This window comes from Paroedura picta, chromosome 3 (genome assembly GCF_049243985.1).
Source record: "Paroedura picta isolate Pp20150507F chromosome 3, Ppicta_v3.0, whole genome shotgun sequence".
Lineage (NCBI taxonomy): Eukaryota > Metazoa > Chordata > Lepidosauria > Squamata > Gekkonidae > Paroedura > Paroedura picta.
In genome coordinates this window covers 119,256,230-119,268,183 of record NC_135371.1, presented here as the reverse complement: position 1 = coordinate 119,268,183, position 11,954 = coordinate 119,256,230, and the positions used below count along the sequence as shown (strand labels likewise).

At 44.4% G+C, this 11,954-nt stretch overlaps 1 protein-coding gene across 3 annotated transcripts in view; it reads left to right on the top strand.

Annotated features, from left to right (window-relative positions):
• The window catches only part of AKAP8 (A-kinase anchoring protein 8), a 30,905-nt gene extending 28,794 nt beyond the window's left edge, over positions 1-2,111 (top strand). Inside the window, exons 13-14 of one of the 3 annotated variants that reach the window (XM_077327449.1) lie at positions 762-1,218; positions 1,922-2,111. In XM_077327449.1, coding sequence (XP_077183564.1) covers positions 762-1,196 — 435 coding nt within the window. In that variant the 3' untranslated portion in view covers positions 1,197-1,218; positions 1,922-2,111. Of the gene's footprint in view, positions 1-761 lie in introns of all 3 variants that reach the window. The other 2 variants (XR_013229350.1, XM_077327448.1) reach the window with 2 other exon arrangements.
• The last annotated feature ends 9,843 nt before the right edge of the window (positions 2,112-11,954 follow it).

Genomic DNA, 11,954 nt, shown 5'->3' with positions numbered 1-11,954 from the left:
AGCATGACTTGTGTGAGAGCAGTTGTTCTCAAAACAGTAATCTCTTAGTGTTCTTGAGCACAGAGAGTGCATTACTTAATGAGATCTCCAAAGTGTGTGAGTACTAAGGATATCAGCCTCCAGGTGGGACCTGGGGATCCCCTGGAATTAGAACTCATCTCCAGACTACAGAGATCAGTTCCCATGGAGAGATGGATGCTCTGGAGGGTGGACTCTTAAGTTATTGACCCCCATTGAGGTCTCAGTCATCCTCAGACTCAGTCTCCCAAGAGTTTCCCAACCTGGCAACTCTAACAAGTACCTGTAATTCGCTTGTAGGCTTATGTCAACGCCTGAGCTTTCTAAAAATGTAATATATTGGAAAATAGGAAGGAAGCTGCATACATCTCAACTGTCAGAACTAGCTATTTCCTGAAGGCAGTGGATTCTGCTACTGGATTTTCTGAGGCTACAGGCATTTAATTTTGCTGAAGACCTCACCCTTTCTTGATACCCCAAGGAACACATTGCAGCAAATTGATCATATTTCTGTGAGGTAGACACAACAGTGCCATAGGATTAGGATCCTGGAAGGTACATGTGCAGATTTGCTTAAGTAGTTTTCAGGCAAAGGGAGGGGGTTGCTGTTACTGTACTTTGACTTAAAAATAGAGCACCCATACTTGAATCTCAATGTCAAACTTCAATGTTTTAGGTTGAGTTTCCTTATAGGAAGACAATTTTGCAGTCATGTGATAACACTGTGCTTCGTCCTTTGTCAGGGTGATGACCCATTTACAGATGAAACCATTGACCAAGATGTTGATGAATCAGAAGCCTTAGAAGGGCCCGAGGGTGAACAGGCTGCAGAAGATGCTGCAGCAGAGAAAAAAGAACATGCTGGAGATGAGATTGAAGCAGTGGAAGACAGTGGAACTGACAAACGAGAAAGAGATGAGAGAAGCAGTTCTGCTGTTGTTCTTCCTAAAGATGAATCTGCAGAAGAACAGCATGAGGAAGAACCAAAACAAGGGGTAGCAGAAACAAAAGAAGAACCATTTCCCCCTTCTCATGGAAGTCCAGGAGAAAAACCAGCAGAAAGCCAAGGGAAGGAACAACATGTTGAGTTTGGGGAGAACTCCATGGAAACACCAGTGGCTGAAAATGATACCAAGGAGACAGTTATAGCAGCAAGTGCAGAGCTGCCACAAGAATGATCATGTGAATATTTCGGTGAAGGTGATTTGTCCCGCTTAGCTGTGTAATTTTTTTCTTGTCTTTTTATATCAGTGCAGTACATAAGTGTGACGTGCTGGACTGCTATCAGTTTTGTTCCTGTTTTGAAGAAAGGGATTCTGTACTATTACAGAAACAGTCCTGTGCTTTGCTGTTTTGTCAAAAGTGGAAATTCTCCAATGAGTTTCATTTTTAGGTTGGAAAACTTGGGATGCTCTACATCTCCCCAAGAAACACTTGATAGTTGTCTTGCATTTTAGAATGAACAGCAGTATTTGAAAACAATTTTCAGTTATTTAGTTCCTGTTAGATTTTCAATACAGAAGTAATTTAGGTTCATTTGGAAACAAAGCTGGTCCCTCTTCTTAATGGGGACATAGATTAGTGAATCAATGTGTTTATTTTCTGTGAAATTGTTTGCTTGTTCAAGTTCCTTGAGAAAGGACTTGCTGGCACAAGGGCTGTTAACGTCATTTATCCAGATTGCAGTATTGCATGAAAAATAGCACCCCTAACAATATAGTTTATAAAAATATACATTTACTGTGTGTCACACTTCGACCATCATTTATACCAGTGCCATTTCAGGTACTCTAGATGGCAAGATGGATCTTGTATATTATGCTGGTAGAGAACGGCTTAGTTTGAAGGAGAAAAGTTATGCTACTATTGATTTCTTCCCTTCCTCCCTTCTCATACTTTTCAGTAAATATCGGTCACAGAGGAGATTGTCAAATACTGCTCTGGGAGTACTGAGGTAATACCAAGACCAGCAAAATAGGAACGGATTTGTTATGACTGAGGCTTGTCATATAAGAGGAATGGACACTCTACCTTTGTCCCTAATAAACCCAAAGTACTTTGTCAGCTTTGAAATAAACTTGTGAATATAAGAACTAGTATTTACTTATTTAGTTGTCTTTAAACCATTCACATCTATATAATTATATAACAGCGTGGTTAAGCAAGACCAGTCAGGAGCATGAGCTACAAATCCTTTTCCAAAGTTCCAAAACTTTGGTCTACAGAGAAAGCAGGTTGTTCAGTGGGGGGAGTGAATAAACAGATTGATATTAAATGTGCTTTATCTTTCCATATTACATGTGCGAATTTACAGGTGGCTTTTGTTTTAAGCATACTTTTTAAATTATTGTGATATTTGACTTCTGCTAGGACTTTTGAGAGTGTTGATCATATTTTGCTGTGATTTCACCCCTGGGAAAGATAATCTCCTAAAAAACAAATGAGCTTGTAAGAGTAAATGTCAGATTTATTACCCTTTCTACTTTCCAGCCTGAAAACAAGCTACAATAAAGTTGTTGACAGACCACAACAGAAAAAAATAGGAGTAAGGCCAGGATGCGATGGCTACAGCAAGAGGTGGTAGGCAATTAGATTTCTTCCTTCCTCCTTGCACATAGTTGGTTGGTTGCATCCTATCATTAGAGCCCTCCTCCCCATAATCCATATTGAGGGGAGTGCAAGTGAGAGTCAATCAGAGAAGCTACCACAATAAAGATATTTCATCTGCCTATACGTCCCACTGGGTAGGTCAATTTAGAATTCCTCTCCTGAATTTGTGAGTAAGCTACATAGCAGCCCACATTTTGAGCCAGAAGCAAACCTGTTTGAAGAAGAATGCAAAAACTGGGGCATTGGCTAGATAGAGGCCGTATATACAGTATATTCCTTCCTCTTCTAAGTAGCTAGAAAAGCGCACAAACCTGAGCTACCAAGCAAAGGAGGCAGATGTATCCATGGTCATCCCTTTCCCTGTCTAGTCACTACATAGTAAGGTCATCTCTTCATCTTCTATCATAATTATTTAGCCAAAGTATTCAACCCTAGAATGTGTGGATATGGCAGCCGAGCCATATTCTGAACGTTCTGAGATCAGCAGTATGCACATATTGGGGAAGGTAGCAAGAGACACAAGAACTTTAGGCAGAACCCAGGGCAGCTGTGTAAAAAGTTAATGTCACAGTGGAGGATGTAGATGTGAGTATCTCCAGTGGCAAAGTGCATAGCGAAGTAATTACTGACACAAGGTAGAAAAAACAATTTTTCCATGGCCTAAGTTAAAATTATAGATTTTGAGACATGCAGCATCTAGAACACTTGTAGAATGATTAGCCTTTCCATGGGTTCTTGTATACAAACACCTCTTGGAACAGCCCAAACATGGCTCATAGATCCACCAGCAGTAATTCTCTCCCCCCCATCATCAAGTTTAAACTGCTCCACAGTTAAGAAAACTATTAAAGAACACACCAGAAAGGCAAAGTTGAGGCACAACAAAACTAAAACTATACAGTTTCAAGATCTTCTCAATGAGTGACAGAGCCAGAAGGAACTGTTCTTTGTACCCCACTTTTCACTATCAGAAGAAGTCTCAAAACAGTGTACAATCATCCAGCCTTCTCCCCACAACAGACACTCTGTGCAAGCTCTAAGAGAACTGTGAAGTATATACCTGAACTATCACATGCTAAAAAGCAGCTGGGTATCTAATCACACCCACCCAGAAAAACAAGCTTACTTGAAGACACATGGCTTTTGAACATGCATTGTGTTCAAATACTATCCTTTTTCATCATTTACAGTCATTTTATGTTGCTTTTTCACTCAATTTAGGGCAAGCAAGGTGGCAAATAATCAAAAGCATTAAATCCACCTTTTTAAACATACAAGGAACACCAAACAAAGAAAAAATCTTCACTTGCTAGTTTTTATGTGTAATTCTCCTCTCCTTTCAGAAAATGGCTTTACTGATTAAACCCTTATTGCTTTTTTAAAGATATTTTATGTTATTTGATAATGAAACAACAAAAGAATATCAGAATAATTCTCAGCTACATCTACGATACATGACACTCATATGTTATTATACCTCTAGCTACCTTTCTTTAAATAGTCCATATAATGGCTCCATTGTTCTTCAAATACTTCTGTTGACCTTCGATTGATCAAGCGTGTAAGTCTGGCCATTTTAGCAAGTTCAGATAGCTTATCAAGCCATTGCGCAATAGAGGGGGCCTCTGACGATTTCCAGTTTTTCGCCCAAATCAGTCTTGCTTCAGTAGAAGTGTGGAAGAATAAGTTCCGTGCTGTACGTGGCAGCTCCTCCGGATGCATACTCGGCAGCATGGATGACGGCTTTAACGGAAAGCCAACCTTGAATATTTCCTGCAGTATCATGTTAATTTTGGCCCAATAGCTTTTTGCGGACTCACAATTCCACCACATATGAAAGAAGGAACCAACACTTATTACACTTCCAGCATTTGTTATTGTATCCTTTAGATATTTTAGCTATAACTTTAGGCGTGATATACCATCTATAGAACATTTTATACCGAACCTTTATTGCTGTCACATGGGTTGGTCTAATACTCTGTCTCCAGCTTGATGATAAGGGTAAGGGACAAGAAACCAAACTCTACAGAAGTTTAATTGCTTACCTTAGAGACTGTTTTGTTCTAGGTGTTTGCACATCCTCTATAATAAAAAATGTGGCTTGTACTTCCCATGACGAGCTGAACATTCAAATGACTCCAGAGTGAGCCCTGCCCACCAGGAGCCTTTTGAACGGCAAGGGAGCCAGCCAGCATCTCTTCCCATGGGGGCGACTCTTTACTTCCCCCCCCCTCAGAGTACAGAGAAAAGCCTCTCTGCACCCTGCAGGGGAGGCATGGCAACAAAGGAGCTGGCCAGCATCTCTCCTGATGGAGAGACACTGCCCGGTTCTTTAATTCCCCTGCCCCTGCAGGGTAGAGAGAAGCCTCTATGCACCCACTCCCTTTAAATCCTTCTCAAGCCCCTACCTAGTGCCCAGTGCATTCCTGAATGCACTGGACTTTACTTTTAGTACTTACATAAAACTTAGAGGGGTGCATATGTATAAATGAATCCCGTTGTATCAACAGTATCACCTCATCTATTTTCCTGGCCATTCAGATTCTGGTAAACTTACATATTCAGAACAGCCCTCTGAGCTTCTAGCTTAAAAATCTGCTGCCACTGAAATTCAGTGGAGTGTGTTGTCACAAAGCTCCACACATATGCTGGGATGTAATTATAGCCTCTTCAGAGTTTTTTTTAAAGCTTGGTAAGGCTTTTCCTCTCCTATTGGACAGGAGAGACCATGTAGAAGAGATGTCCAAAGTCTGACTTTTCGATTAGTCATTGTTATAAGGAAATTGGAGAGGCTGACCATGACTTTTAACTTTACTCCTAATTTCCCCATTCGTATACTGTGATTAATAATAATTAAAAAAAGAATTCATAGGGGGCAATCTGAAGTAGGTCTTCAAGAAGGAAGTCCCAGGTTGTTCAATAAAGCTTATTCCCATAAAAATGTCCTTCGCTGACCTAACTGTTACCTACGTCAGATGAAGGTGGCCAGCTGGTACTAAAGGGGTAAGTAGCATAGCCTTAGACAAGAATCATAGATGTTCTGGACTGATATAAACCAATATTTGACTCTGTCATTACATCCCATAAAATCAAGATACATTGGAATGTGAAGTGATTTGTTTTTTAAGGATTTTTCCCTAGTTACAAAAGTTGTCTTTTCGATAATACCTAAAAATTCCGAAGTAGGTGAAGTCTTCTATAGCAGGGGTCCCCAACCAGAGGCCCACTGCATGCAGCCCCCAACCTCTTTCTGTGTGGCCCTCCAACCTGCTTGTCTGCTTCTATCACCCTCAGGGCATTTTCCATCAGACCCATGCTGTTCTTCCTGCCTCAAGAGGCACCATCTACTGTTCATCCTGTCCCATTCTTGCAAAAAATACAATAGCAACATTGTTTTGGTCTCTATGGTTCCTTCTGTCAGACCCCTCTTGTTCTTATCCTCCATTATAGCATTTTGGGCATTAATTAAAATTAAAAAGTATTAGCAGGTATATATTTAAACTTCAAGCGACTGTGTTTATTAAGAAATAAATTTCATAGTATTCAATGTATTTAGGATTGCAATTCTATCATCTGATAGGTGGGATTCACAATCAATTTTTTAAAAATTGTTCCCAGCCTGTGTATACAACCCAATGATTCTGAGAACTGTAGTGGATAGTGGGGGCAGGTTTCTCTTCTTTGCCATGGTCTAATTGAAAATCCCCAGCTAATAGCAGCTAGAGTGGAGTTGATTTAATGGGAAAGGGAGGAGTTAGGAACCTAAAATTATACTACTCATAGTTTTATTTATTCAAGGAATTTCTGCAACTGCTGCTCTGCTAAAAACCCTGTGAGGTGTCTGAAGGAAGTTCTGTTTCAAAGAAATTTAAAAATGCAGATGAACAGATGAGCACTGTGATTCAAAAGCTTTAAGTTCAGTATACATGTCACACACAAGCTTTCCTTTCCCCTGCAACCTTAGATTCAATGTGTTCAGATGCTCTGTGACAGTGGTCCCCAACCTTTTTATCACCGGGGACCGGTCAACACTTGACAATTTTACTGAGGCCCGGATGGGGGTAGTCTTTTGCCAAAGGATGCCGCTACCGCCTGAATCCCTGCCCCACTTGCTTTCCCGCCGTCCGCTGGGGGGCTCTGCCTGCAGCAGCTGCGCAGTGCCACGCCGAGGGGGAGCCCCAGCCATGGTGGCCGCCAGAGAGCACAAAAGGTGAGCTGGCGGCAGAGTGGCAGGGCAGCCCCCCAGGCAGCAGCCAGAAAGGAGGACAAGGAGGAGTCGCGGACCGGCACCAACTGATCTGCGGACCGGCACTGGTCCCCGGACCGGGGGTTGGGGACCACTGCTCTGTGATATCTGTTAAAAAAGCCAAATCAAAAATCCATTCAGGGTCAGAAAGTGCTTCTTGACCTTTTCCTTTCTCCTTACGAAATACATTAATTTCATGATGAAGACTTAAAAATGTTTGATTCAAATGAGTAGCTGTGTTAGTCTGAAGTAGCACAATAAAATCAGAGTCCAGTAGCACCTTTAAGTTATCATGTGGCCATGTTTGGATGCTGTGACAAATTACTAATGTAGCAGGATTAACTTTTGCTTATATATTCCTACTATTATGGTCAGTTCTTAGTCTGACGAAGAGTGCTTGCACTCGAAAGCTCATGCCTTGAATAAATCTTTGTTGGTCTTAAAGGTGCTACTGGACTCTGATTTAAAAATGTTTGAGGACTTTGCCACTGCTAAGCCACCTGACGTCTGCATAGTACAATACAGCCCCATATGCTGCATCTATCTGAGAGAAAATTTTGAAACTGACAATGAGCATGGCCATGATGTCTGATATAATTAATACTGGATAAAACAATACTCATCACACTTTCCTATTAAAGAATCCTACTACACATTTTAAGCTTGAACAGGAAATAAGAATGTTTCAGAATTTATTTGAAGTAGCACCAGAAGATGTAAGTAATATTTGCAGATGGAACTAATTGATTTGCAAGCCAGTGATCATGTCAGATACATTTACAAAGAAAATAGTCTGTTCGATTTCTATTCTGGTCTACCTGATCTATTTATCAACCTAAAGAAATTTGCTGCAGGCATGATCACAGTTTTTGCACTACATACATCTATGAACAAACCTTTTCCAAGATGAAAATTGTGAAATTGAAGTGTAGATCAAGGTTTCCAGATAAACATTTACATGGCATTTAAGAGTGTCTGTCACAAACCTTGACTTGGAGATCAATGCCTTGGCTAACAGAACCACAAAAATCACACTGACTAGGTAAGCATATTAGCTAAATAAAAGGATTCCACAGTATAATGTTGCTCCAAAATGGATTGCATTAAAGTTAATATTTCTTCATTTGCCTTTTAATGTTTACTTTTGATCCAATTAAGTAGGTTCATTTTGTTACATTTTGGTTTAAGATGTGGCCCTCTTTAGGCACTAGGCATGCTAATGTGGCTCCCATGTGCCAAAAGGTTGGGGACCACTGCTCTATAGCAACAGCTGTCCAGTGAACATTTAAAATAGGGCTGTTTAGCTTTAAAAAAAAGGAAGTAAGAGGAGACATGATAGTCTATAAAACTGTACTGCGTGGAGATGGTGGACAGGGAGAAGCTTTTCTGCTCTTCCATAATATTACAATCCCCAGGTCTTATATTGAAGCTGAAAAGTGAAAGATTCAGGACAGACAGAAGGAAGTACTTCCTCACAGAGTGAAAGCGAGAGTGGACAAATTAATGGCTGACAGGGCTATCAATGGCTATTAGTTATAATGGATATCTACCCTCTTCAGTACCAGTGTATCTTTGTACTAGGGGCCAAGCCTGTTGCATTCAATAATACAATGGGCGCTAGATTGCCCCCCCCTCTTTTTGGTGCGTGCGTTTTTGCGGTGGCCATTTTGACTCGCAGCTTTGCCGCGCCTCATGCTTGCTACCCCTTTCGACCCCTACACTGGCTGCAGAGCGCAGAGAGAGGCGCTTTTTGTCGGAGGATGAGCAGCCAGACATCCAGGAGCCTGAGGGGCGTGGTCAGAATAAGGAGGCCGCAGAGGAGGCGGCATGACGAGCGGTGGCACCCCCAGTGCTCTCGGAGAGGGCTCAGGGCTCTGAGGCCCAGCGTGGGCAGAAAGTACCATGCTGTCCCACCCAAGCCGTCTGACTCAGCGGCTATGGGAGAGGGACCCAATCCTGGCCCTGCCAATCTGGCAAAAAGGAGGCGAAGCAATGTGGGAGATCGTCATCGTGAGGAGCCGAGCCAATCTGAGGATTTGGGTAATGTAGGGGGGATGGCTGAAAGGTTTAATCTTCCCCCTGAATTTTTCACCTTCATGCAGAACTCAATGCAAACAAAAATTGCAAGATTCTGTAGGCAGAATTTGCCAAGATGGTCCAGGTCCCGGTCTCCTTCTTCCTCCCCTGATACCAGGAGACACAGGAGAGGATCTTCCTCCCATCAGGACAGGCCTAGCACTAGCTGGCCCACCAAGGGGGCACAGAAGAGACTCTATCAGGTCACTAGCCAGCACTCTGAGTCCTCTGAGGAGGATTTACAGCAGAGGGATAGAGAAGGGGAATTTATCACTGATGAGGAGGAGGTAGAGCCAATTCAAGTCCCCCAATTGTCTGAGAGATTTTTCAATGCTGAGGACTTCCAGTTCCTGCTTAGTAAGTCATTATCCATACTGGACCTAAAGTACTCTGGGGAAGAGCCTCCAGTGAAACAGGCCAGAAAGTATTATGGCCCTAAAGGGAGCGGGGAATTTTTTCCCAAGATAGAGACCAACTTAACAAATTTTCCCTTACCAGAGTCTTTTGAAAGAAAAATAAGGGTTGACTGGGAGAAGCCTATAGTGACTAAGCAATTTCCTTCCTTTATTAAAAAGATGTATACTCTTCCAGAATATGCTGAGTCTATGTTACAGATTCCTGCTATCGATGATCCTGTGGTGCAGCTTCAAATATCTGGCCTGGTCTCTGAGGACGGTGAAGGATACCTTCGGGATGTAATGGACAGAAAATCGGAAGCAGCCCTTCGTAAGGCACATGAGGCCATGGCCATAGCAATCAGGGCCGTCACAACAGCATCCATCGTAGCCAGGGCCTCCATGGCCTGGTGTAAGAAGCTCCTGACACTAATTCCAGAATCAGAGGGCAGGATTCAGGAGGGAACCAAGAGGATCCTCAAGGCTTCAGCATATAACACAGATGCTTCCCTGGATACGGTGGTCTTCGCGGCACGTGCTATGGCCTCTACTACGGTGGCCAGGCGTGTTCTACGGTTGAAAGCCTGGCAGGCTGATCCTCACTCGAAGACACTGGTTAATGCTTACCCCTTCCAGGGGGATAAGCTATTTGGGGAAGTACTAGATAGAGTACTTGTTGAGACCAGGGATAAGAGGAGGGCGATGCCTAGGCGCATCCGCCGGGATGGCAAGCCCTTTTCATCCGCCTTCCGGAGCCAAAATACCAACCCCAGGGTTAGACCGGAAGGTAGAAGAGGTTGCTGGGGATACAACAGACAAGGTTTCAGAAGGGGAGGATCTGGCTACAAACCCAATAGGTTCAGACAAGGGCGATCAGACAGAGCAGAGGGGGGTAGCAAGTCTCCCAAGGCATGACTCATCATCCATCCCCGTGGGAGGCCGCCTTCAGGAGTTCAGCCAGGCTTGGTTGGACACCAAGGTGGATCCCAGGGCAAGGGAGTTAGTATTCCAGGGGTACAGGATAGAGGGGGCACATCCACCCCACCAGACAGATTCATCCAGGTAACGGACCCAAAGAATCCAGACAAACTAAGCAGGACAACAAAGGCAATACAGCATCTATTGCAGTGGTCCCCAACCTTTCTGAGGCTGGGGACCGGCAGGGCATCGTGCCGCACCCGCACGGACCACGCCCGCTCATCGGGCCGCGCCTGCGGGGGCCACACCTGCGCATCAGGCTGCGGCCCGCGCCTGCACGGCCGCACATGTGTGAATGTGCGGCCCGGTCCTAATTCCCTCTCCCCGCCCTCCCCGCAGTAAGAAGCTTCCCGGGCCGCAAGCTTGCGGCCTGGGAAGTTTTTTACTGCGGGGGGGGGGGAGGGAGCCGCAGCCCGGCGCCATGTCCTTCCGGGCTGCGGCCCGCAGGTTGGGGACCACTGATCTATTGGACATAAGAGCCATCGAGCCCATTCCCTTGCAGGACCAGGGAGAGCGTGTCTATTTCATCCTTTTCACGGTTCCCAAGAGGAATGGAGATTGGAGGGCCATCCTTGACCTGAAGTTTGTCAATCGCTTAATCAGTTTAAAGAGGTTTCGTATGGAGACCCTCTGCTCTATTGCAGAGGCTCTTCAAAAGGGCGAGTACCTGACATCATTAGATCTCCAGGAGGCTTACCTCCACATTCCAATAGCTCAGGGTCACAGGTGCTTCTTACGTTTCTGCACAGAGGGGCGGCACTTTCAATACAGGGCCCTACCTTTTGGCCTGTCAACAACACCGAGGGTGTTCACAAAGGTGTTAATAAACTTCCTGGTACTTCTAAGAGAGGAAGGAATTCATGTCCATCTGTACCTTGACGACCTGCTCATACGTGCCCCCACCCGCCAGTTATCCCTACACTTCACCAACAGGGTGATCCAGACCCTGGAGAGGTTCGGGTTTGTAGTCAACCTTCCAAAGAGTTCTCTAGTCCCCTCACAGACTCTGGAGCACTTACGTGTCATGATCAACACCAGCAGCATGGAATTTGTTCTTCCTTGAGCCAAGGTTCAACAAACCGTGCTGCTGGCCAGTCTCCTAGGAGTATTGGTGTCCAACTCGGAGGCTCTCCAGTGGGGGCGTGCTCACGTGCGTCCACTCCAGCAGGTCTTACTTCCTTTTCAAGAGAGAATAACCAGAAAGGTGGATGTTTCCGTGCAGTTGGACCTTCAGACCAAACAGAGCCTGTGTTGGTGGACAGTACAGAGCAACCTTTTTAACAGGGAAACACTTTTTTGTTCCAGAGTTCCAGCAGATCTTCATGGACGCCAGTCTCTTCGGCTGGGGAGTCATGCTCAACCACTGTCCAATTCAGGGGGTCTGGACAGTGGAGGATAGGAGGCTACCCATAAATCTGCTGAAGCTGAGAGCAATCTTCTTGGCCGTACAGTCCTTCCAAGACAGAATCGAGGGCACTCCTGTGCTGGTTCGCACCGACAACATTGCAGCGAAGGCCTACATCAATCACCAGGGTGGATAACACTCAGGCAGACTCCAGAAGGAATCCAAGAGCACCATGGATTGGACCGAGTTACATCTGGCATCCCTAATGGCAGAGCATGTCCAG